Source organism: Prionailurus bengalensis, chromosome A2 (assembly GCF_016509475.1).
Source record: "Prionailurus bengalensis isolate Pbe53 chromosome A2, Fcat_Pben_1.1_paternal_pri, whole genome shotgun sequence".
Lineage (NCBI taxonomy): Eukaryota > Metazoa > Chordata > Mammalia > Carnivora > Felidae > Prionailurus > Prionailurus bengalensis.
Genome location: NC_057348.1, coordinates 155,802,562 through 155,828,029, shown reverse-complemented (window position 1 = coordinate 155,828,029; position 25,468 = coordinate 155,802,562). Strand labels below are relative to the sequence as shown.

General features: G+C 44.7%; 1 protein-coding gene across 1 annotated transcript; it reads left to right on the top strand.

The window, feature by feature from the left end:
• Nucleotides 1–23,204: 23,204 nt before the first annotated feature.
• On the top strand, nt 23,205–24,241 carry TAS2R38 (taste 2 receptor member 38). Its single transcript, XM_043585864.1, has one exon. It carries the CDS (start codon nt 23,240–23,242, stop codon nt 24,239–24,241), a length of 1,002 nt encoding a protein of 333 aa, XP_043441799.1. The 5' UTR covers nt 23,205–23,239.
• Nucleotides 24,242–25,468: the final 1,227 nt, after the last annotated feature.

Genomic DNA, 25,468 nt, shown 5'->3' with positions numbered 1-25,468 from the left:
TGACTACAGCAAAACCCACACCCTCCCCCAACCCTATCTTCTACACTTACAAGAATCGTGTTTCTTCAGTTCAAACAACATCTCTTCTGGGACTTAAAATTAACCCTCCCTCCCTCTCTTGCTCCCAAGCAATCTATCTGTATCTATACTCATAACTCTGAGGACAATCTGTCTTCCTCTCCTAAGTTTTAAGCTGCTAGAGGCCAGTGAGTGAGAATATCTCACCCCTCCCTGAGTTATCTGTCTCAGCCTGACAGCCAGAGATACTGACTCCCTGGTTCTGTTGACAGGTTGCGGGGGGGTGGGGGGCACTGGTAGAGAGTCCAGGACTGGGCCATTCTCCTGTTGAGAGTTGCCTCTTTTGGGAATCCAGAGCCCTTTCAGTTAGCCTAATGATGCCACCATCATTTTCTCTGTGCTCTATGATGGGGAAAATGTTGGGAAGAATTCCACAGTGCCTCATGGGATGCCCCTGGCAGGTGCTCTAAATGAGTATTTGCTGATTCAGGAGCAAGACTGAGTGAAAACAACACTATAAGATGCTCTATATCACAGGTGCACTTCAGGGACCTCATTCCTCTTTCCTGAGGGATAAGGGAGGGACAAAATGAGAAACCATGTGCCTTCATCCCAGGAATCTTGCCAGTAACCACAGGAATCCAAATGAAAAAAAGAAAAAGAAAGAAATGGATATAAAAAATAATATAAATTGGAATGCAGTTATTTATTTTACAAAAGGATCCAAGTCAAGGTTTCTTTTAATCAACCATTTTTGAAGTATTAAGGAGAGGTAATCATTATCTCTAGGGAGATTTTTTTCAGAATATACAGCCATTCCCTCTCCATATGACCTTTGTAACTATTTTTTCATATGAATAACAGCCTTCATATGAGTTGTAAACATAAAAAAGAAATAGCTGGAAACCATCTCTTTATAAGGAGAACATACATTAGTAAATCCACTTTCTGGAAGATAATGCTCTTCACAGCCCGTTTATTAAGTCCAACCATAGCTGAACACTGGTTATACCCCTCTGCTGCTCTATCCTCCCTACTCTTAGCTCAGGGCCCAGTGATCTCTCTGTGTAGAACTGCCTCCAACTCTACAGACCCCTTTCCTCAGGCTGATTATGAGCTGAGATAGTCTCTGCTCTGTTATACCCAGCACAACAGTCATGTCTGCTTTTCTTTTCCATTTTGTTACAGACTCATTTCATTTGGTACATCTTTATAAGAATATCAGTGGAAGTTTGGAAAGGAAAACAGGTAAAGTCATATGATCCGTCTACCATCTTAAACCTTTCTGGGTAGGTTTTAAAAGTTCCCCAAATGAGTTTGATATTCAGTTCCCTCTACTACTGTTTTAAAATCACGTTGGGAATTTTGAGTTGATCAGTGTATTTAATAATATCATATGACACTATCTTATAGGGTGGGAGGAGGAATGGCAGGTATACATTGAGGACAGTGAAAAATGGGACAAATATTAAGTTGGAGACTGTAAAAACAAAAAACCAAATAACACATTTGGAGGGAGTCTTAGGGGATGGATGGTCCCTTGTGAAATTATCAACCCCATCAAAACACCCCGAGTATGTCAATGTACCCTCTCTACCCCCAGCTCATTTGTGGTCAAGCACGTAAGTTTTCCGAAGGTGTTCTTCCCAAAGGGGTGTCTACTTCCTTAGACACACCCTTTTCTTCTCCTTTTCTTCCTCAAAGTGTGAGCTCCCAGGGCATAAAAATTATGCCTGCTTCTTCCTCTTTATTTCCTTAAGTATCTACTGGTAGAATCTGCATAGTCAATACTTATTGATCAATAATATTTTACTCTCTGGTTGATTACTCTGCTAAATATTTCATTAGTATTTTCCTTCATCTTATCTCCAAGTTCTCCTTCTCAGAACAAAGAACATGCTAAATAGGGCATGAGAATACTGGAGCTTGACTTCCTGCCCTACCATTTCTTGCTGTCATAGTCAAAAGAATTTCCCTAATACTCCTGAGTCTTGGTTTTCTTTGAAATTTTTTTTGATGCTAATTTATTTTTGAAGGAGAGAGAGACAGAGTGTGAGTAGGGGAGGGGCAGAAAGAGAGGGAGACCCGGAATCCAAAGCCAGCTCCAGGCTCTGAGCTGTCAGCACAGAATCCGATGTGGGGCTCAAACCCACAAACCGTGAGATCATGACCTGAGCTGAAGTCGGATGCTTAAGTGACTGAGCCACCCAGGTGCCCCTTGAGTCTTGGTTTTCTTATCTGTAAAAAGTGAAACTAACAATACCTATTGTAATTATTACCTATCATCACTTTCTTATTGTGAAAATCAAATAAAAACACTTCACATTTCAAAGCATTACATGTCATTATGTTATTATTTGCCTTAGAGCAGATAGTGGGTGCTGGGTAAGAAGCAGGATGTTCTTAAGACATACGTTCACTCCACTTTCAGTGAGTGTGGCAGCGCATCTCACTCGGTGTTTCACGAAATGGCAGATGTGTGTTCCTGGCTCCTGTCTTTATGAACCCTTTCTGATCTACCCTCCTAGCTGCTAAGCGCTTTAGAGCCTCACGTGTTGGGTGAATCACTCATTACCTGAGACACAGGTGCACAAAGTCAGGAGGAAACAATGGGAGGCAAAGTGTCAGTCTTGTCTGTTCAAGACCCACTTTCTGTACCCACATCCACAGCTCCTCTCCCACGCTGTCTTGTAAATCATGCTAGCTTCACTCAAAAAGCACAGCCCAGTTCTTCTTCCCTCAGGCCTCAATCTAACGCTCCCAGCTTGGGAATCTGAAACTTACTGTTTCATTCTGCATTGTAGCCTCGTTCTCTACCCAATCAGTGTGTCCCCATGCAAGCTCCACATTCTCCATGGTCCTTCACCCAAGGGTTAAATGACAAGAGGATTCTCTTCCTATACACTGATGAGAAATTGCTCTTTATTGGGGTGACTGGGTGGCTTGGTCGGTTAAGCGTCCGACTTCAGCTCAGGTCATGATTTCATGGTTTGCAAGTTTGGGTCCCGAGTCAGGCTCTGTACTGACAGCACGGAGCCTGGAGCCTACTTTGGATTCTGTGTTTCCCTCTCTCTCTACCCCTCCCTCACTCAAGGTCTGTCTCTCTCTCTCTCTCTCTCTCTCTCTCTCTCAAAACAAAAATAAACATTAAAAAAATAAAAAGAAATTGCTCTTTGTCAATATAATGCCCTCTTACTTTGTGAAAGGAAATGTAGCGGCTGTACCTTTCCCTATGAGGATGAGTTTGGTTTTCTAAACTAAATTACCCAACTCCAATCTTTCTTACCTGTTCTGTCCCCAATACCTCATACTCCCAAAGGCCTTATAAGGTATCCCGTAATATTAATTTTACATATAAAATTCCATAAAAATTAATAACCTTCCATGCCTGATATAATGAAGTTGGCTAGTGAGGTAAAGAGTGATCTCATGTTCACTGGCAAGGACAGGAGTTATCAGAACGCCTATCTGAGTGGTTGTGTCTTCTTCCCTTTGATGGTTGCTAGTAGCTGTGAGATAGGAGATTGCTTATGTTAAGTTTCTCCAATGTTTATAAACGCACTATGTGAGACACTATGAAGTGAAAGGTACCCACACATTGTACCCACAGTCAAACCATAAACACCATATACTTAATGAAGATTTGACAAAAACTATTAAAACCACATACAATCTGGAATTTCCTTTGTACACATTTAGCCCACACATACACTTGCACATCGAGATAAGATCAAGGTTTTTCACTGCGGCTGATACGAAACATATATAACAGCAAAAGACTGAGAATAGTGTAAATATCCATAGACAGGAGTGAGTAAAGTGTTGCAATAAAATAAAAATCATTATTTTTCAAAATTATGATATGGTAGGTTTTTTAATTTTTTTTAATGTTTATTTCTGAGAAAGAGACAGACAGAGAGTGAATGGAGGAGGGCAGAGGGGGAGACACAGAATCTGCAGCAGGCTGAGCTGTTAGCACAGAGCCCAAAGGGGAGCTTGAACTCATGAACCGCGAGATCATGGGGGAGCTTGAACTCATGAACCGCGAGATCATGACTGGAGCCAGTCAGGTGCTTAACTGACTGAGCCACCCAGGTGCCCCTGATATGGTGGTTTTTAAGAAAAGTCCACATATTCTTTGATATTCCTCCCTTCAGACAGGGAGTCAAATCCCCTGTCCCTCACTCTTTGAGAGTAGGCTGGACTCAGTGACTCACTTCTAACAAACAGAATGTGGTGGAAGGAATGGTGTGTGACTCCCAAGGCTAGGTTATAAAAGGCACTACAGCTTCTTCCTTTCTATTTCTCTTGGATCATTTCCTTGCTCTTTTTCTTTGTTCGTTTCTTGGAGAAGCCAGCTTCCACATCATAGTGACACTCAAGGAGGCCTATGAGAAGGTCAAACAACCAGCGAGAAACTGAGGCCATTAGCCAATAGCCAAGGGAGGGCGTCATCTCAGAAGTGGGTTCTCCAGGCCGAGTCAAGCCTTCAAATGACTACAGCCCCTGGCAACATCTTGGCCACAATTTCATGAGACATCTTGACCCAGAACCACCTAGCTAAGCTGCTCCTGCATTTCTAACCCATAGAAACTGTGAAATAAAAAAATAATTCTTGTTTTGAGCTGTGAAATTTGGGAGTAATTTACTATGCAGCAATAGATAATTAATAGGCATGGATAATAAGACTTCTTGAATAATGTATCATTTGCATTTAAAAAATCTTTCTGCCTCTTATCAAAAGTCTTTTTGTGTCATATATTTAAATATGGTTACCTGTTCTATGGAACAATGATAATAATTTTTTTAATATTTGTTTATTTTGAGAGAGAGAGAGAGGAGGGGAGGGACAGAGAGAGAGAGAGAGAGAGAGAGAGAGAGAGAGAATCCCAAGCAGGCTCCACTCTGTCAGTGTAAAGCCTGAAGCAGGTCTCCATTCCATGAGTCATGAGATCATGAACTTAGGTGAAATCAACGGTCGGATACTTAAGCAACTGAGCCACCCAGGCACCCCTAGAACAACAATAATTATTTTCTCCCTGTAGAAGAGAAACATTTCCTTAAACCTTATTGAAAAAAAAACCTTCAGCATCTTCTAGCTGACATTACTTTCTGAATCACAGGGATCTTGATGGTGAAATCTACAATCGAATTTAGGAATGCAACTTAGGAAAACAAAACCGAGACAAATGGCAAAAGGCAAATACAGTAAGAGAGTAATTTAAATTGCTTTTAATTGCTTTTAAAAGAAAAATGTTAAAAAAAAACTGTTATTTGGCAGTCTGTCATCAATCTTTAAATATTTTATTCCACATAACAAAAATTGTGCAATTTGATAACGATAAAAATAACTAATGATGATTGAGTGAATGTGCTAAAAGGTTACATAATTTTTTGCATGAAATCCTCACGACAACTCCAAGTTAATTATTGTGACAGCCCCACTTTCAGATGAGGAAATTAAAATTTCAGCAAGGTCGAATAATTTGCCTGATGTCACACAGCTGATAACAAGCAAAGCCTCAATTTCAACACTGGCCTTTGGACTCCACAGCCAGAATTTTCAACCATTACTCTGTAGTCTAAGTTATAATGCCCCATGTTGTACACCAGCTCAGGCTTTTTGTGAGATTGCAGTTTTATCAGACAGTATCTGGGTCATTAACTAAGTACTCAGGATGTGCACGGTACAAGGCTAAATACTTCCATGCATTATTTCCATCAGTCCTCACAACCACTTTACGAGGAGGGACTGTAATTATCTCCAGGTTACCAATAGTTAACTGAGCTTGATAGAAGTTATGGTGCCCAAGGTCCAGCACTCAGAGCTCAGCTTCAAACCAGGGAGTCTGAATCCAAATGTCATGCAATGCAGGAAACTTCTGTATTTCTGAATAATTAAGGCTGCTAAATTAAGAGGAGGTACATGAGAGATAGCTGTGTCCTTCCCGAGATAATCATGGGGTTGGAAGCTTTATGGAGAGAAAAGGAAACAAAAATTCTGCAACATTTCAGTCCCCACAGCACCTGGGGGATTCAAAAGTGCTTTTGTAAGCATCCATAGAAGTCAATTCACTTTAAGGGTGTGGCCCACAGCACTCTGTTGAGTTCTCCATGAGACTAAGAACAAGCGGCTGATGCACACTTTCCATAATTATTCATCATTGAGTTATCAATGCTATGTCTTTGGGGGAAGGCTAGATCTGATTGCGGTGTATTTATTCACTCCTCAATTATTTATTAAGCTCCCACAATGTGCCAAGCATTCTTCCAGGAGCTGGTTCTACAACAACAAACACAACAGATAAAGTTTCTTGTCCTCATGGGACTTATGCTCTTGTGGTTAGAAAAAGATGCAATAAACAAAACAAGTGCACCTGTCATCTAGGTCAGGCTGTGGTAAGTGCAATGGAGAAGGGGGAAGATAAGGAAGGTGGGGGTGAGGGTTGCACTTTCAATTAGACTGCTCATGGAGGAGCTCACTTGCAAAGACCAAACGATTACTGTACGTAAACTGTGCAGACTCCAACAGTCATTTTTTCCTCTTGAATTAAAATGGCTATATTAGGTGCCTGGGTGGCTTAGTCAGTTAAGCATCTGACTTCGGCTCAGGTCATGATATTATGGCTCATGAGTTTGAGCCCCGCACCTGGCTCTCTGCTCTTAGCAAAGTGCCTGTTTCAGATCCACTGTCTCTCTCTCTCTCTCTCTCTCTCTCTCTCTCTCTCTCTCTCTGTCCCTCCTCTGCTCTCTCTCTCTTTCTCAAAAATAAATAAACATTTCAAAAATAAAATAAAATAAACTGGTTATATGAATAATTGCCAAAGGTCATTTTCCTGGTACTGTTATAACTATTTAGGCAAAGCAGGTAGATTAAACCAGGTAGGAGCCTGAACTATTGAAATAGCTATCAAAAGTAATTCCAGAAAACTGGATAATCTATTGTCATATTTTCTAAATACAGTGTCTGTATTTGCATATGATGATCTAAGCCTTTCTTTTAAAAATCCTTTGATAACACAAGGCAAGAGATTGAGTGGAAAAGAGAGGGTTAGTTTTATAGAGACTGAGAATTTTCAAAGAGGAGCCCAGCCAGTCATGGCTATTCCTCAAAATTTCTGGGCAAAACTTACTGGGTTGGTTCATTGTCTCCCAGCTACTGTCTAACCCCCCCGGGCCTCAGTTTCCCCGTCTGAACCACAAAGGGATCATCTCTAGAAGACAGGTATGGCCTACCATGACCCCAGCACCAGGGTGGGCAAAGGCTTTTCTGCCTCGTCACCTTCTGCAGCTAACTCCTGAACCCACTTTAAATGGAAACTGTCTTCTTCCAAGTCCACCAGCTCACGGGTATTCCACGCTTATGGAGCAGTTTGTAAAGTAACTTTATCAGCTCATCAAAGCTCATTTTACAAGGGAATGGTTGACAATAAAAACATCACTGACATCGCGTGTCTAAGCATGAGTGAAATAGTGATGAGCTGTCTTAAAAGTGGGGTAAAGGACAGAATGTCCTTGCGCATCATGTGGTCACTGATACACGTTGGCCCTGCCCAGCACAACAAACCACAGACCCCTCCCCTTTCACTCCCACCCGGCCCAGCACACGTGCACTCACTGTTCTGCAACATGACATCAGAGCAATAGCCAGTGTGGACAGCGGGAGGTCCCTTTGGCACATGAAGGCCACGGTCCGGACCCCATATCAGGGACCACTGGTAGCCTTTTCTAGTGAGCCCATGCGACTGATCTTGGCCTCCTTCTCTTTCCCCAACAGAAACTCTTCCTTCCCACCTCAGTAACCAGGAAATGCCCACATGGGTCTAGCACCAGTGAGGACCCAGCTTTCTTCAGGCTTTACCAGAGAGAGACCATCAGCAACAAGTTGCTGCCTTCCCCTTCCCTCAGCACTTCGTTCTGTTTCACACAAGGCTGCCAGTGCAGGCCCTGTGTCTTCCCCTCCGTGCCCTCCTCTCTGACTCCACAGGAAGTCTCTCACACTCCCCACAGCCCCTCGCACGCCAACGCCTGCCCACGCCCCTGTAATTCACATACTACCTGGACTCTTCCCTAGAATAATTCTTTATTCCATCACTGAGGCACCCAACTCATGGAGGTAGCAATAGATTTCTCAATTTCCTGACCACAATGGACTCTCCAATTACCACCGCTCAACCACAACTCAGCATCCTTCCAGAAGGAATGTCCTGACGGATTCTATTCTAACCCCTCTGCCTCCCTTCCCGCACCTCACCTCCTGAATCAGGAAGAACTGCTACCTCGAGTATTTGTTCTTTCATCACCCTCCCCTAAATGCACACACACAACACACACGTGCACAAAGGCTTAGCTACAGTAGGGCTTGTAGACCCAGCCTTGGTCCAGAAGAAGGCACACACATGCACGCAAGCACACACACACACACACACACACACACAGCAAGAAAAAAAATTAAATGAGTTGAACCTTGTTTTCAGTGTGTGTTTGTGTAATTATGTTTGCTGTGTAGTTCTGTGTTTCATCAGTGGCAAGGACGGTCTGACTAAAGGAGATCAGCACCAGTCCACACACACTTGCACACACACATCTAGAGCCATAAATAAACACACCATTCACAAACATACCTCATCACTTCCTACCACTGTCGCCACTCCCCCGAAGGACGGCCTAGTAAGAGAAACAGGGAGCACAGTCCACAGAGTGCAGTCACAGCCCTGCTGAGCGGTTACCGTGTCCACGCCAATGGGTTTCAAATGCAGATGACTGCCCAGCTTTCATTCTCAAGATCAGACTTGCTAGTTAATTAGTAATCATGGTCTTCCTCCGAGAACATCCCTAAGAACCTGAAGGAAGACGTGACCGCCCTGACCCTCTCTGACCCCTCCAGGTGCCGAATGTACATTCAGAGGTGAGCACGTTCAGGCGCCTCGCGAGGGAACACAGACCGACACAACCAGTAGATGATAAAAAGCAAAACAGAAACCATCTCAGTGTCCCATTGACATTTACTAACACAACCTTCTGATCTGTGATTTGAAGGAAATAATTTTGAAAATGTTTTTAGAATGGTCTTCTCTGGTCTCCAGAAGAGTTGTCCGCAAGCATTTTTATGCTATGGAGATCCTTTGACAGTCTGGTGCCTCCGGGAACCTCTCTTAAAATTACATTCTTATTTTTTTATTTTTTAAAAATGTTTATTTATGTATTTTGAAGGGGGGAGGGGAAGAGAGAGAGGGAGAGAGAGGATCCCAAGCAGGCTCCACGCTGTCAGTGCAGAGCCTGACTCGAGGCTCGATCCCACGACCCCGGGATTGTGACTTTAGCTGAAATCAAGTTGGATGCTTAACCAATTAAGGCACTCAGGCGTCCCTAAAATTATATTTTCAAAAGCATGAGACAAAATACATGAGGATACAAAGAAAACAGATTTGATTGAATTAGTTACTAAAATTTTTTTTTTAATTTTTAATGTTTATTTTTGAGAGACACAGAGAGAGAGAGAGAGAAAGAGCAGGGGAAGGGCAGAGAGAGAGAGGGAGACACAGAATCTGAAGCAGGCTCCAGGCTGTCAGCACAGAGCCCGATGCGGGGCTCAAACTCACAAACCATGAGATCATGACCTGAGACGAAGTCAGACACTCAACAGACTGAGCCACCCAGACACCCCGAGGATTTTTTTTAATTGCAATATAACAATGCATGTGTTTCTTTAATGATATATTAGCTAACAAATCTAGTAAGAGGACTAACAGTGATAAGTATAAGTAGTATCTTGAGATTATCTTCAAAATATGATACAAAAGTAACTACAGCTTCTCTTGGAACCAAATTCTTAGGTACCTCTAACACTACTCATGTTTGTGACCTCACTTTATACTTAAAAGACAAATTTTAGCTGGATTTTAGCAAAGAAAAAAATACATAAATATTGCCCCTTCTAAGTTCACTTGCTTTCTGAATTACATCCATGAATTATATCTGAATTATATCCATGAATCCCAGGATTTTAGAGCGCTGCTCTAAAATTTCCTGGCAGATCCCCCCTCAAATGTGCCCCTCCAAGTGTGACCCATAAGCCTGTTTTTGCCAGTCCCCGAGGAAATAAGTACTAAAATTAGAAGGCTTTGCTGCAATATGACAGAATAATTTTATGTTCTTTGACCCTAATAATTAAAAAATGGAGTGGGTGTTTGTGTATGCCTTGTTTTTCATTTCCTTTCTCTTGTAAGTCATTTGTATCTTAAGTTTACAAAAATCTCAGTCTGTGACATGGTGGAAATAAAAAAAAAATTCTTTTAAGCATAGAGAGTGTAAAAAACCCCACCCAACTGTTATTCCTAGATTCCTAGACAATTAATTGCTTTCATGGACCAGTGAAAATTCAGAAAAATTTGGGCCATTAGACCTAAATCTACAAATTGTGCCTATCACCTGGAAAAGCTAAAGTCATGATTTATTATCATTGCCATTTTATAGGGGACATAGACTACTAAAATGGAATCAATTTATCTTTTTGAACAGTTTACTTACTTGTCCTTATTTTTTTCATCACTGACCACCAGTGAAATGTCAGAAGCCAACGAAGCCTGAAGACCAGATTTTGGGAAACACACACCTACCATATTCCTTTGGCATCACCGAGTCAGAGAATTTAGAGCTAAAAGAGGAAGGGAAGGGAAACTAAGGAGCAAGGAGGCCTGCGGGGCACCAAGGCCTTCTGTCTACATTATGTGGCCGAGATTCACAACGGCCCTGCAGCAGCAAGGGCCTGAAGTGCCATCTGAATGCTTGTCTGCTCAGCGTTAGGGACCAGGTGGGTTGGGGCATCTGGTGTTATGTCTAAGGAACACCAGCTACCGTCCCCGCATTATACAGATGAAGAACCTGGGGCCCAGGAACTTTGTGAGGTTTGCATAAGCATAGTGACAGAAGGTCCAGATACGACATCAGGCAAACCTGAATTCCAAGCCCAGGTCTGCTTACTGGCTGAGGACGCACAGCCGCACAGGCCTCAATGTCCTCAACCTACAGGAAGCCGGAAACGGTCCTATTCAGTCACATTAGAAGGAGATAGAGAGACAAATGCTGTAATACAAGTAGAAGACTCGGTGTTACCTAATAGCTACTCACTAAGCCAGTCACATTTATTAAGATTATTTTGCATCTTCACAGCCATGACTGGAGCCCAGACCCTGCACTCCCAACCCAAGGCAACCTTCAACTATGCCAATACCTCCTTTGCTCCCAAATCAGGTTTCTGAATGCCGTAGGTACTCACTGATGTTTAAAAAAGAAAACTCATCAAGCACCTACTTGGCACAAGGCCCTGTACTACATACTGACATCTATGTCGTTGCCTGACTGCAACAGTTTAAAAGTTTAGCCCCGGGGCACCTGGGTGGCTCAACGGGTTAAGTGTCCGACTTCAGCTCAGGTCTTGACCTCATAGGCCATGAGCGTGAGCCCCACATCGGGCTCTGCGCTGACAGTGCAGAGCCCCCCTGGGATTCTCTGTCTCCCTCTCTCTGTCCCTCCCCCACTCATGTGCATGTGTGTGTGCACACTCTCTCTCTCCCTCAAAATAAATAAACTATAAAAAATCAAAAATAAAAGTTTAGCCCCTGGATGAGAACAAAAGAGATGATTCAGGCCAGGCTGAGGTACGAGGACCATGGTGCATAGAGGCGTTTGCTGCCCTAGCGACACAGCCTTACCTGGCCTGAGGATGTCAGGAAAACACATCTATTCAGGAGCCATGGAGGACGTGCAGATACAGGGACCATAACGTGATGCCAAAACCTCCTCCCCCCCCCCATTCCCTAGACAGAACCCTTATTTAGACTTTCATCACCTCCTGTCCTTGCTTCCACCCCTGAAAACACAACACCGACCACTTCCAAAACACAGGTCAATTCGACAGATAGGTGTATGTGTGCTATAAACAAGACACTATCAGAATAGCAGCAACACGCGTGCTTCCTGGATCCTACGCATTATGTTAAAGGGTTCACATGCATGGTTTTTATTTCCTCCTCTTCACTACCCTCTGAAGGAGCAACCGTCATCCCAGTTTCACAGACCAGAAACCTGAGACACACAGAGAGCAACTTGCCCTAACTTATGTAACCAGCAAGAGGTGAATCCGCAATGCAAACCCAGGCGGTCCGCTCCAACCAGCACTAGCACGTGAATGTGAGCGGTGTTCCCGTAACCTCATGGCCAGGAGAATGTAAGAAGTCAAGTGGCTACTGTACAAAAGACAAGACAGCACTGACTAAGTACACCATTGGGAGAGACGAGAAAGAAAGCAGAGGCATGGACAGATGGGAGCGCACAGGGAAGAAGGAAAGACATTTTGAGCCGAGGGATTGGCATACGCGAGGCTCAGAGGTTAGGAGGAACAGGACTTGTTTTAGAAACCGCAGCAAAAAGATACGGCCAGCAAAGACGGTTGCGGGAGAGTCAGGGACACTAATGGCAAAACACATTGGAGTTGCACTGTGGAGATTCTAGCCTTGAGCCACAGGGAACCATCACAGATAGGAAACTGCCCAGAGCGGTCAGAGCATGAAATAGATTTCTGAGCTCTCTGCCCAGGCCTCAAAATGCTGAAGTATCTGTCCCTTTAAATCTTTGGTCAGAATATTTAGTCCCCCCACACCTCCAAACAGACAAGTTTGCATCAGCAGTGAACTCTGGAAGCTGCACAAGCTGCCTGTCCATTGGCGTGACACAGAAATGGGCAACTCTACCGCCCAGAGATCTAAAGATCAGGAGAGCCGTCAACCACCTGGCCAGTACTGATGAGAACACCTGTCTCTCCCTGTGCTGACCTTCCTGAAACGACACTTGCTTCTGGCTTCTCTCCTAAACCCTAAAATAGTCGGAATCTGTTCCCCAGGATAGATTGCAAACGCCTCTTTCTCCTTAAGGTCACTTGTTCATTCTCGATTCTACCATTCCGATATTTTTTTCAGCATTCACCAATCAGCCTGGCTCACGGCTCTTTCTGCATATGTGGTACAACCTGAAATATCCTTGTCCCCTGTTTTCCTGCTCTTTCCTGTAAACTCTGCTCTTATTGCAAAGCCAAGTTTAAACTCACTTCCCACAAAATTTCTCTAAACACTCAATGCATGTTGATGTATGTTTCCCCTTTTCTGAACTACTCAAGTAACAGTACGTTCAAGAGTATATGGCTCCATGGGGCGCCTGGGTGGCTCAGTCGGTTAAGCATCCCACTTCGGCTCAGGTCATGACCTCGTGGTTTGTGAGTTCGAGCCTGCATCGGGCTTTGTACTGACAGCTCAGAGCCTGGAGCCTGCTTCGCATTCTGTGTCTCCTTCTCTCTCTGCCCCTCTGATGCTCATGCTCTGTCTCTCTCAATCTCTCAAAAATACGTAAACATTAAAAAATTAAAGAAAATGCCTCCTTTAAAAAAAAAGTATATGGATCTATTTTATAGACGTGCATACCCCTAAGAGCTCTGAAGAGTGCTAGCCGCTCATCAAGCCCCTACTGGCTGAGTTCCCTCAAAGGCTCCATCAGAGCCAGCCCCTGGTAGGGATGGAGCTAAGAAGAGACAGCTGAGCACCGGTAGTGTGTGTCTCCACCTTCCTAGCACTGAACTTGTTATCAGATTCTCCCTTCCTGGAAGAAAATCCCATAGAAAACAAGATATGCATCTGCTTGTAGTTTGCCAGCAATAAACTGGGTGGGTAAGATATCCCTGATAGCTCGTTAATCTGAAACAGTTGCATGCAGTGTTTGACTAGAGATAAGTCATCTCTTGGGGAGTGTTTCCATGTGAAATCTTCAGATGGTGGTTTAGTGGTTCCCCCCATCTGGCGTCCTGGAAAGAGCATAGTGTTTGGAATCAAACTAGCCTGGGCTTGGCTATCAGAGTCTCTACTTACTTGCTATACTCATTTAAGTCCTCTGAAGCCTAGTTACCTAATTCTCTGTAAATTAGAGGGGACAATATGCATCACATGGTATTATTTTGAGCCTAAGCTGAGATAGTCAGCACCTGACATTCAGTGTCAGTTTTCCAGTCTCTCCCTAACTGATCTTTTCTGAAAATAAAGTCAAAGAAAATCCAACATGCAGTGGCATTAGCTTCAATTCTGTTTAGAATTCTTCCTCCTCAGGGCACCTGGGTGGCCTGTCAGTTGAGCTTTGGACTCTTGATTTCGGCTCAGGTCATGATCCCGGGGTCGTGGGATCCCCTGCATTGGGCTCCTGGCTGAGCGTGGAACCTGCTTAGGATTCTCTCTCTCCCTGTCTCTCTCTCTCGCTCTCTCTCTCTCTCTCTCTCTCTCTCTCTCTCACACACACACACACACACACACACACACACTCCCCGCCCTCTCTCTGTGCCCCTCCCCCCCTTAAAAAAACAAGAAACAAAATCCTCTTCCTCCAGTCCACCAGCCACCAGGAAGAACCCCACGGGAGGGTTGGGCTGGAAGAGGTGGGCTCTTCCCTCCATGGACCACTGGCTCCCACACATTCCCAGGGCCCAGGAGGGTGGAGGAAAGCCAGGCCTAGCCCAGAACTTTGTTCTACAGGACCACTGCCCCCCCTGCACACACACGCACACACACGCACACACTAGGGCACTCACACTCACAAGCACATGCCATCCACACCCTTCCTGTCACAAGTCGTCTCTCATGGTCACTACAGCCCACAAGCTTTAAGTTGTACCTCTTTTGTTGTATTGTCCTTGGTCTTCCTTCTTTTGTTCCAAGTATAAGCTCTTCACAGCAGAGGCTACCCGGGGGGTGGGAAAACTCCTGGTTGGAGTAGGAGTGATTTCTCTGCTCAGAAGTGTTCAGAGGAAAGGTGGGGGAGGTACAAGTGACCAGTGCTGAGCATTACAGCATTTCCTTCCCTTGGGAAATACCTATTAGTCAGCAGTTTGACACACGTGTGCACGCAGGTGTGGGTCCAAGGAGGGCGTTGTTAGGAATAATACGTGACCTATTATTCACGTGTGAGTCGTAAAGCGTCGATTTACATCACGTCGAGTAGTTCTCAGGGCACTTTAAACTGCATTATTTCTTTCATCACAACAAGCCCATGTGATAGGGCAGGTATTTTAATCCCCATGGAAAAAATGAGGAAACAGACACGAAGAAAAATGACTCGGTAAAGGTCACTCAAAGAATGGCACAGTCAAACTTGCAGTAATTTCATTTCAATACAGGAGTCCAGGGGCACCTGGGTGGCTCAGTCGGTTAAGTGTCTGACTTCGGCTCAGGTCATGATCTCACAGTTCGTGAGTTCGAGCCCCGTATCGGGCTCTGTGCTGGCAGCTCACAGCCTGGAGCCTGCTTCGGATTCTGTGTCTCCCTCTGTCTCTGCCCCTCCCATCTATCTCTTTCTCTCTCAAAAATAATATAAAATAAAATAAATAAAATAATAAATAAACAATACAGGAGTCTGACGTTCACAGGCTCTGAAGTCGGTAAATACTTCAGCAAATACCGAAATTTCTTTTTCAGACTAAATATATATTCGTTCATTCAACCCATTCCAAGTTTATTCTCAACCACATCTCCCAAAGGGGAACATCTCGGATCCTATCAGTTATCAAATTCTACCATCCATACCTTACAGATGGCCACTTCTCCTTAAGCCCAAATACTGTACTAGAGATTCCCATGGTCTCCACCACGGCCCCCCTGCCCCAGGCCCAGAGAACACCTGCCCACACCGGCAAGGGAGCCCAAGCATCACCCCGACCCCCCGGTCACAGCACTGGACAGCTGACCCAACCTGGTCCAGTGGAGTCCCTCTCTCCGAAATTAGGGTTTTAGACACAGAGTCTGAATCATGTTGCACTGGGCGCTAAGTCGGTGGGGCCGTGTCATGTTATCAAGAGAGAAATGAAAGCTTCACTGAAAACACTTGTTTACCCAGAAGGGGATGGAATAACATGAAGAAAGTGGCAGAAATAAGAGACCACTCAAATCCAAAGAAGGAACGGCAGAGACTCGGTGCCGCAATTTTTCCTATTTCTGTGAAAGCCAAGGTACAACTGAATCTCACCTGATGCTCCCGCTTCTTCGCCAAAATGTCAGCTCGGCTCTTACCACCATCACCTCTTCTACTACCAACCACCACCACCACCACCGTCGTCGTCGTCCTTTCTTCCAAAAGGTTTCTGGGCGTTTCCTTGCCTGGCAACCACACAGCCTGCGTTGGGCCTGCTGTGACAGGCTCTTACTTTCTCCCTTTGTTCCGTGTAAATATCTGCACCAAAAATCCCGACCCACTCCAGTCAAAACATACCCTGCTACTATCCGTGTGGTTCTGGCTTTTACAACCACTTGTAATAATCACCTTGAAATCTCCACAAAGTCTCTGAATTGTTTGGCATCCCCATAGAGGGGTATTTTTAGATCAGGACACATGCAACCTAGGCTGATGTGGTGATGTGCTGAGAGGTACATAACATGCTTTTCTCGGACATTCCATTTTAGTACAGGAGCACTGGAGAAGAGTAAATAATTTGGATCAGTATTTTGAATTATGAAAAAAGTGACAGGATAAAGTAATAGCATGCAAATTTGCATGATATTTTTTGACACAAAATACTCAGGTCTACAGAAATGTCCCCCTGTGATGAGATCCTAGTAAGTATGCCTCCCCCTTGGCCCTCGCCCCAAGGGAAAACGGGTGAAAAGAAAGCCACGGGAAATGTCTTAAAGGCACTGACAATGTCTTAGAGCTGTGCACAGGCTCTCTCTGTCACTGCTGCCCTCTCTCTGGCTCAGCCTCTATCTCCACATGCTTCCCTCTCTGTTCTGCTCTCCGGGAAGCAACATGCCCACAACGTCCCCCATCTCTGCTAGGTGCCAGTGCCGAACAATATTCTCCTACTTTGTTGTGTTACAGAGCAACAGAACTGGGCTCATTCTCATTTAATGCCCTACAGCTCTATCAGCTTTTACTTAAAACCCCCTCTTCCTTAATTCATTTTAGTATGCAAAAGTGAAGTTGAAGATGGGCCCAGAGACCCCTCTAAAGGAGTGCCTTCCCCAGGTCCCTGCTGACGAAAGTCATCTTATATATGTCCTGAATCACCAGATCCCATGGTGGTACCAGCTTCCGAGCATGAGCACATAACCCAAAGACAGCTAATCCTTATTTCAACCGGCCTCTTGTGAAGTGGCTTGCTTTGTGATCACAAGACAACTTAGATTCCCTTTCTTGAGTATGAGGCAGAGAGAGGATTTGCAGCAGAATCAATTAGTAGTAGGAGCAAAATGTAAAGACAGAGATTCAGAAATAAGAGCTATAGTGAGACCATCTTGAACCTTCTCTCCCCATACCAGTGCCACTCTGCCCACATCCTCTTGACAACTATGAGCAGACAAAGTAGGTTTTAAAATGCAGGAAGTAGAGACATCCTTCCTTTTGCTTCCTCTCTTGAACTTCCTGTTTTCTGCCTCTTCATGACTAGGGCACCCAGACAGAGGCAGGGTGACCTTCCCTCCCTTCCGTGCCTAGATGGGCAAAGAGATTCCCAGGGCCCTTCCTGCAGGCAGCTTATTGGCTAATCGTGGCACTCATCTTCCAGGAAAGTTGTCTCAACCACTATGACTTAAAACCATAAAGAGACTACCTTTCTCACAGAATGAGAAGCCTGGAGCAGAGTAGTTGCTGGTGTGGTTCCAAGTACTCAAAAAATTCAGGGTGACAGCTTTGCGATTCTCTTGGCTTTTCCCTCATTGTTGGAACACTGACCATAACATTCAAATGCTGGCACAGAAAGAAGAAAAGGCAACAGAAGTTTTCTAAAATATCCCACCCAATCACTTCTTCATGAGTCCCAAATGCCACTCCTATCTACAAGAAAGGGGGGAAGTGTCATTTACTTTTAGTTAGGAATATTGACATACCCCGTAACACAGGGGCCCTGCTGGTAATGAAAAGCGTAGGTAATCAGCAATATCTACCATGAACACGGTGGCAAATTGAGTATGTGGACCCTGCCTAAGTCAACTCTGTGCTCCAGTCCAATCTGCACCACACAGCTCTGCCTTGGGAGCCTTCGGGTGCTGGTCTAGCTTTTAATAAGATAATACACACCCTCCATCCCATTTCACTGCTGTTCTCATGGAATAGGAGTGACTGGCAGAGCTGGGTTTGGGAATTCCTGGGGTTCTTTCTTAGCTATGTGCCATCTACAAGCATCAGCACCTGTCTTCAATTTCTAACAACAGTCTGAATCTCATCTATGGTGGAGCAGTCAAGATAGTGGCAATTCTTGGTGCTAAGACAACCTGGGTTCTGAATAGAGTTCCAGTGCCTGAGCCATGTTCCAGACTCTGAGGTGTGGCGACTGCTGGTGTTCTAGGAAATCCCTTCTGCCCTTTTATCCCAGGGGTTCTCAAATGTGAGTGTGCATCAGGATCAGGTGAGCATCTAGTTAAATCACAGATTTCTGGGTTCTACCTTCGAGATTTGGGTTCAGTGGTTCTAAGTAAGGCCCAAAGATTTGCATTCCCAACAAGTTCTCTGCTGATGCCGATCTCCCTGGCCTGGTATAACTCATAGGACACTCACATCACTGGAGATCACCGGAATGAATCTTGACTTCTTGCGGCTAAAAGAAACTGCTTGATACACCCTTTGGATAGACAGAAGTGCATAAGACCAGATGGGGAACAAGGTCTAATGACAAACACCATGTCGCTCAGAACCCTGCCTGCACTCTGGTGGCTCCAGTTGTCACCGGGTCAAGTTCCACCACCTGATTTTTTCTTCCCTTAGGATGAGTGCTCTCCTGAATGGCTCCACACCAGATTGTGAGAGACTTTCAGCCTTTAATCTTCAGTGCAGGAAACATGTTTGAATTCCTTCAGTGAATTCATCTACATTCAAGTAAGGCCTACATACTATATTCATAAGAAAGCACAACTGATCACATCACTGCCCTGGGCTTAAAGCGAATGGCCAAATAAATGAGCAAAAATCATGTGTCATGTACCATGAGGAGCAAAGAATGAACAATATATAATCCCTGCTTTTGAATAACTCCGTGTAATTGGGGACACACACTTGTAAACCAACACATAGTTTAATAAATATGGTAAGTGATATAATAATGCTGTGGACAGAGTGGTGGTATGGAAGCAAAGACGATATAGGAAGTCAATAGGAGGGAATCAAGGACAGCCTCAGCCCAGCTCTACTCGAAATTCTGAGGAATTTCATTTATGCTTATACGTTGCTAATAGCACTGTTAACCTCCTGGGCAGAAGGACATTTTCTTTCAGTGATCTTAACTGAGCCTATAGAGATTTCCCCCACCCCCTTCCCTCCCAGAATAGTGGTTTCCTGAGATATGAACCCACCAGGCTCAACTGTCCTATCTTTCTTTAGAATGAGATGATAGTTCATCCCTCCCTCTTCCTTTCCCTCTACCCTTCACAAGGCACTTCACAAGGGTTCAGCAGCCATCCCCCAAAATAAACCCATTCAAATAGGGCTCAGGTTGGAAAGAATGTTACGAGGCACTTTACTCAAATAAGGATAGCCATTGCTCCCTGCTCTACAGATTGGTAGCTGGACTTAGTGGAAAGAACACCAAACATGAAGTCAGAATATCTAGACTTGGAGACCCAGCTCCTCACTTAGCACTTTAGTTATCCTGGCAGATATAGTGAATTTAACCTTCCTGAAACTCCACTTGGTTTGTCAATAAAATGGAGGTAGTGGGGTGCCTGGGTGGCTCAGTCAGTTAAGCGTCCAATTCTTGATTTCAGCTCAGGTCATGATCTCAGGATTGTGAGATCAACCCCCATGTCGGGCTCCACACTGGGTGTGAAGCCTGCTTAAGATTCTCTCTCCCTCTCTCTCTGCCCCTCTCCCCACTTGCACTCTCTCTCCCTCAAAAATAGAATAGAATAGAATAGAATAGAATAGAATAGAATAGAATAGAATGGAAGTGGCATTATGGTCTTCACAGGGTAACTGTGAGCTTATACTCATCCTGCTATAAAATAGTGAGTAGAGTCGACCATTTCAATTCTGTAAAATATGGGACCACGTTTTTGCAATATGAAATGCCTGGGCTGAGCTGGCACAGTAAGCAAGCCAGGACTCCCAGGCCTCACAGTGGTCTGTCACCCCCTCGTGGTGGGAGCTGTTAAATCATGAATAATATATATTCCTTGCTTTTGGATTCTGGATCTCAAGAAGGATTCTGGATCTCAAGCTGATTTGAACTTCTGGGAAAATGGCAGTGATTGGAGGACTCTTCTGGTTTGTTGGCACCCATTTCTTTGTCCAATTATCTGGAGACATTGGAGACATGGAGACTCGTCCTCAGCCTCCATACTTCCTGAAAGTAGGTTATCATTTGACCAACATCTCCCCATCATCCTCCACCCCTGGCAACCACCAATCTACTCTCTGCTTCTATAAATTCAACGCTTTTTATAAGAGTGAGGTATATAAGTGAGATCACGCAGTGTTTTTCTTGCTTTCACTCAACATAATTTTCTCCAGTTTCATCCATGTTGTTGCAAATGGTAGGATCCCCATTTTTAAGGCGGATAATACTCCATAATATGCATATGCCACAATTTCCTTATCCATCCGTCCACTGACGGACACTTAGGTTGTTTCCATTTCTCAGCTATTGGAAACAATGATGCAATGGACATGGCAGCACAGATACCTCTTCAAGGTACCGACTTCATTTCCTCGGTGATGTATTCAGAAGAGTGATTGCTAGGCAGTATAGTGGTCCTATAACTAACATTTACTGATCAAACATCCTATGCCAAGCATGATGTATGTGTCACTTCAGGCAATCCTCTCAACCCTCTGAGGCAGGTGTTATTTTGATTGTCATCTCCGTTTCATATGAGATAAACACAGAAGATTCCATCACTTGCCAAGGTCACACAGAGGGTAAATGGCAGAGCCAGTCCTCAACCTTAGGGAGGCTGGTTCCACAGGCGCCTGGTTCCACAGTTTCAGCACAGAGCACCCCTCCTCAAGGGTGCTTTATGCAACTGTGAGCCCACTCACAGGAGCAGTCTTCCCAGAGTGAGGCTGTGAAAAGTTAGCAAAAAGGGACAATGAGGCACAAGGCTCGGAGCACACAGTAGAGCAGAAGTGGAAAGGGTCCACCTCTTAGAGGAAATGTTACAATATGACAGGTTGCAAACCAACCATTCAACTTCTCCTTTCCTTTCCCCATCACCCACTCCACAACATGGGGGAGTGACTGGATGAGGCAAGAAGGACAATAATAAAAGAACTGGAAAAGTTATATTTGTAAGAGTGAAGAAGAAGCACCAGATCAGGCAGAAGTGTTATAAAACAACATCCAGTCTCTAAGTGATCAGTTCTCCAAATCTTCATTGAGTAACTAGCCTGAACTTTTACAGAGCTTGCAGAAGCAATCATAAAATCAGTTCATATTCCTTTAGAGATCAAGGACAATTAGCAATGCCAGAAGGCCCAAGCACACCAAATATGTGGAAATGTTTAAAAGGGGATTGGGGCACCTGGGTGGCTCAGTCGGTTGGTTAAGCATCTGACTTCAGCCCAGGTCATGATCCTGCGCTTTGTGGGTTCAAGCCCCGCGTCAGGCTCTGTGCTGACAGCTCGGAGCCTGGAGCCTGCTTCGGATTCTGTGTCTCCCTCTCTCTCTGCCCCTCCCCTGCTTGCACTCTGTCTCCATGTCTCCCCAAAATAAATAAACATTAAAAAAATTTTTAAAGGGGAGAAAGCTACAACGTCAGAAATTACAGCCAACTATGTTAGGTATATGTTAGAATATAATGCCTGGGAATGTTAAAACTAGATTAACAATCCACAGGGATGTTAAAGACTAATAAATGCTTAATTTGTGGACACTTCATTCATTCAAAAAATATGTACTGGGTCCTTGCTACGTGTCTTCGTGAAGCTTGTAGTTTTAGAGGGCAATAAATAACTGAGTATATGCAGGAATATAGAATAGAGTAACGATGATAACAAGCATTCAAGATGTGGCTAAGTAATGCCACTTCTAAGATGATCAAGGAAGCCCCTCTGATGAGGTGACTTCTGAGAAGAAACTGAGACACCTGAGTAAGTAGAGGAAAACCAATTCAGGCAATGGAAAGTTCAAGTGTGCAGCGTGCATGGTGAGTGGGAGCATGCATGGTGAGTTCACAGACCATGAAAGAGGCCCACATGGCTGGAGTGGAGCAAAAGGGGAAGCAAGTACCCCCAAATAACATCCAAGAAGGGACAGAGGCCCTGATTAGATATCAGGGGTATACAGGTATACAGCAGGACCCACGGGACACTGTAAGGACTTTGCTTTTATGGTGAGGGATATCAGAGATCCCGAAAGGCCTGGACAGAGCAATGACATGATCTTATATTTATAACAGGATCACTATCGTTGCTTTGTGGAAAACGGGGTAAAGGAGTGGGGACAAAGACAGTGCAAGCTGTTAAAAGGCTTCTGCAATAATCCAGGCCAGATCACCCCCGACCCTCTCCCTTCATGGCAGCTGCTGGCCTTGTTCATGGAAATGGTGCTGTTGCCAGCCCAGGGTTTAGAATGAGGATGATGCTTGAACGAAATCTTTGGCATTGATAGCCACAACTCCTGTGCGGATGCCTGGGGAGGAACCGTGCATTCGTCCACATTAAAAACAGAGTCTATGGTAAGAGCCCTTCCTCCGAGATGATAGAAGAAGGCATGCAAATGGAAAGAGGCACCGTTTCAAACCTTAGTTCATCAAGAAGATACGATTTGCCTGCTGCCAGTCCCCTTCAAACCCATAAGCAAATCCCACTCCCTTCTCCTACCATGCAGGTCCAGATGGGCATGCAAAACTGGACTTGGGAAACCGAGACCCTGTCTTGTTTGCATCCCTGATGCTATGCTAGGGCCCTCTGGGAGGGCTGCTGTACAGACACACCTAGGTTTATTAAAAGCTTCTGCATCACCCAAGAGAAAGAACCATCCTCCTTCTACTCTTACAATGAGCTCTTGTGTGTATCCAAGAGATATTCTAAAGCAACAATATCCCTCTAAGTTTGCTGTCCGAATTTTTTGTGCACTCTCTTGGGCATCGATCTAGGCCAAAAGCCTGATGCTTTGTGAAGGAGAAGTCCTGGCTTGTAATGTACACCGACCCTTCTCTGCTAGGGGGTATGTGAAACTTAGATTAACCAAGTAAGAAGAGACATTATGTTGGCTCTGACTCCTGTCATAACTGTGTCCTATGAAGTCAAGAGTGCATTTCTATTCCTTTCAATCCTGGAATTTACAGTGGGGGTCCTGGCCAATGCCTTCATTTTCCTGGTGAATTTTTGTGATGTGGTGAGGAAGCAGCCACTGAGCAACTGTGATCTTATTCTTCTGAGTCTCAGCCTCACCCGGCCTTTCCTGCACGGGCTGCTGTTTCTGGATGCCATCCAGCTTACATACTTCCAGAGGATGAAAGATCCGCTGAGCCTCAGCTACCAGACCATCATCATGCTCTGGATGATCACAAACCAAGTTGGGCTCTGGCTCACCACCTGCCTCAGTCTTCTCTACTGCTCCAAGATTGCCCGTTTCTCTCACACCCTCCTGCACTGTGTGGCAAGCTGGGTCTCCCGGAAGGTCCCCCAGATGCTCCTGGGTGCAACGCTTTTCTCTTGTATCTGCACCGCCATCTGTTTGGGGGACTTTTTTAGTAGATCTGGCTTCACATTCACAACTATGCTATTCGTGAATAATACAGAATTCAATTTGCAAATTGCAAAACTCAGTTTCTATCACTCCTTCATCTTCTGCACACTGGTGTCCATCCTGTCGTTGCTATTTTTTCTGGTTTCTTCTGGGGTGCTGATTGTCTCCCTGGGGAGGCACATGAGGACAATGAGGGCCAAAACCAAAGACTCCCGCGACCCCAGCCTGGAAGCCCATATCAAAGCCCTCAGATCTCTTGTCTCCTTTCTCTGCCTCTATGTGGTGTCATTCTGTGCTGCCCTTGTTTCAGTGCCTTTACTGATGCTGTGGCACAAGATCGGGGTAATGATCTGTGTGGGGATCCTAGCAGCTTGTCCCTCGATACATGCAGCAATCCTGATCTCAGGCAATGCCAAGCTGAGGAGAGCTGTGGAGACCATTCTACTCTGGGTTCAGAACAGCCTAAAGATAGGGGCAGACCACAAGGCAGACGCCAGGACTCCACACCTATGTTGAAAGCAGACACGAGACAAAACGAGCTCTTCGTAAATATGCCTCTGATTGTTCAGAAAGCCTTCAGAAAGCTATTCCAGTTTCTTCTGTAAACATAACTTTACATCAGTGAACTCACCCAGAGTGGAATAAAAGAATCAAAGCTCTAACCATGGCCTAGTCAAGAATGGCACAAGTTCCCCAAGTTTGTTTTGATAAAATGAGTGAAATTGAGAGGTGAGGTACTCAGTGTAAATGCTTTGTACACTATAGTTCATTAGTGTTTGGTATGAACCAAACTATGAGAAATCACCTCTTCCCAAATAATATCTAAACCCCAAGATAGCATGGCTGGCTTTTGACATGACTGATAAACCTATTTCTTAAAGCAGGTGCTCACTTAATATTGGAAAATATTCACTACCGTGGCAATTACATAACCCTCTTGAAACTCCACAAGTTCGGGAGTTTGGAAACAGAAGATACGAAAAGACAGACGTGGAAGATCAATTGTCATTGCTTCAGCTTCAAGAGGTACTACGCAAAACTCCTACATGAATCAGAGAACAGGGGTCTTTTTCTAAAAATACACTGCTGCAGAAATGCACACTCAACCTGCTTTATAGTGAGGGTGGGGAGGGGAAGAGAGGTAGATATTTGCTTGGTGGGTGCCCTGGACACCAGCCCTGGTGTATGCCTTCTGGCTCTTCTCTATTTGCCCTTGAACATAATGCTTTGCCTGGCACCAAGCATGAGAACCTGCCAAAACAGCCTGCCTAAAAAAGCCATGTTTGTGGACATTCAGAGTTCTCTGCCTGCATGGGAACCTAGCCAGGAAAGCTCCTCAAATCAGATCCTACAAGACTCAGGAGAGAAAAAGATAAACAAGACAGATAAACCTTGACAGGCTTCGAAGGCATGGTAGGTCACCCACAGAGGCTTGTAGCTCTACTGGCTGTGGGTACCCCCGAGGAACTGCTTCCTCCTCTCTGGCACCTAATTCCTCCCCCTACTTACTCTCCCAAACTGACTAACCTTTTGTCACCTCCACTGGGCTAAACGGTTGATAACTTCATCTGGTCTCTTTTCTTTGGTTTCCCTCAAAAGCAGGGGTCCCACTCTTGGCTGCACATTAAAATTGCCTGAGTAGCTTTTTAAAATCTCAGCATTCAGGCCCCATACCAGGCCAATTCAATCAGATCTCGAGAGGTAGAACCCAGGGATCACTTTAAAGCTCCCCACATGATTCCA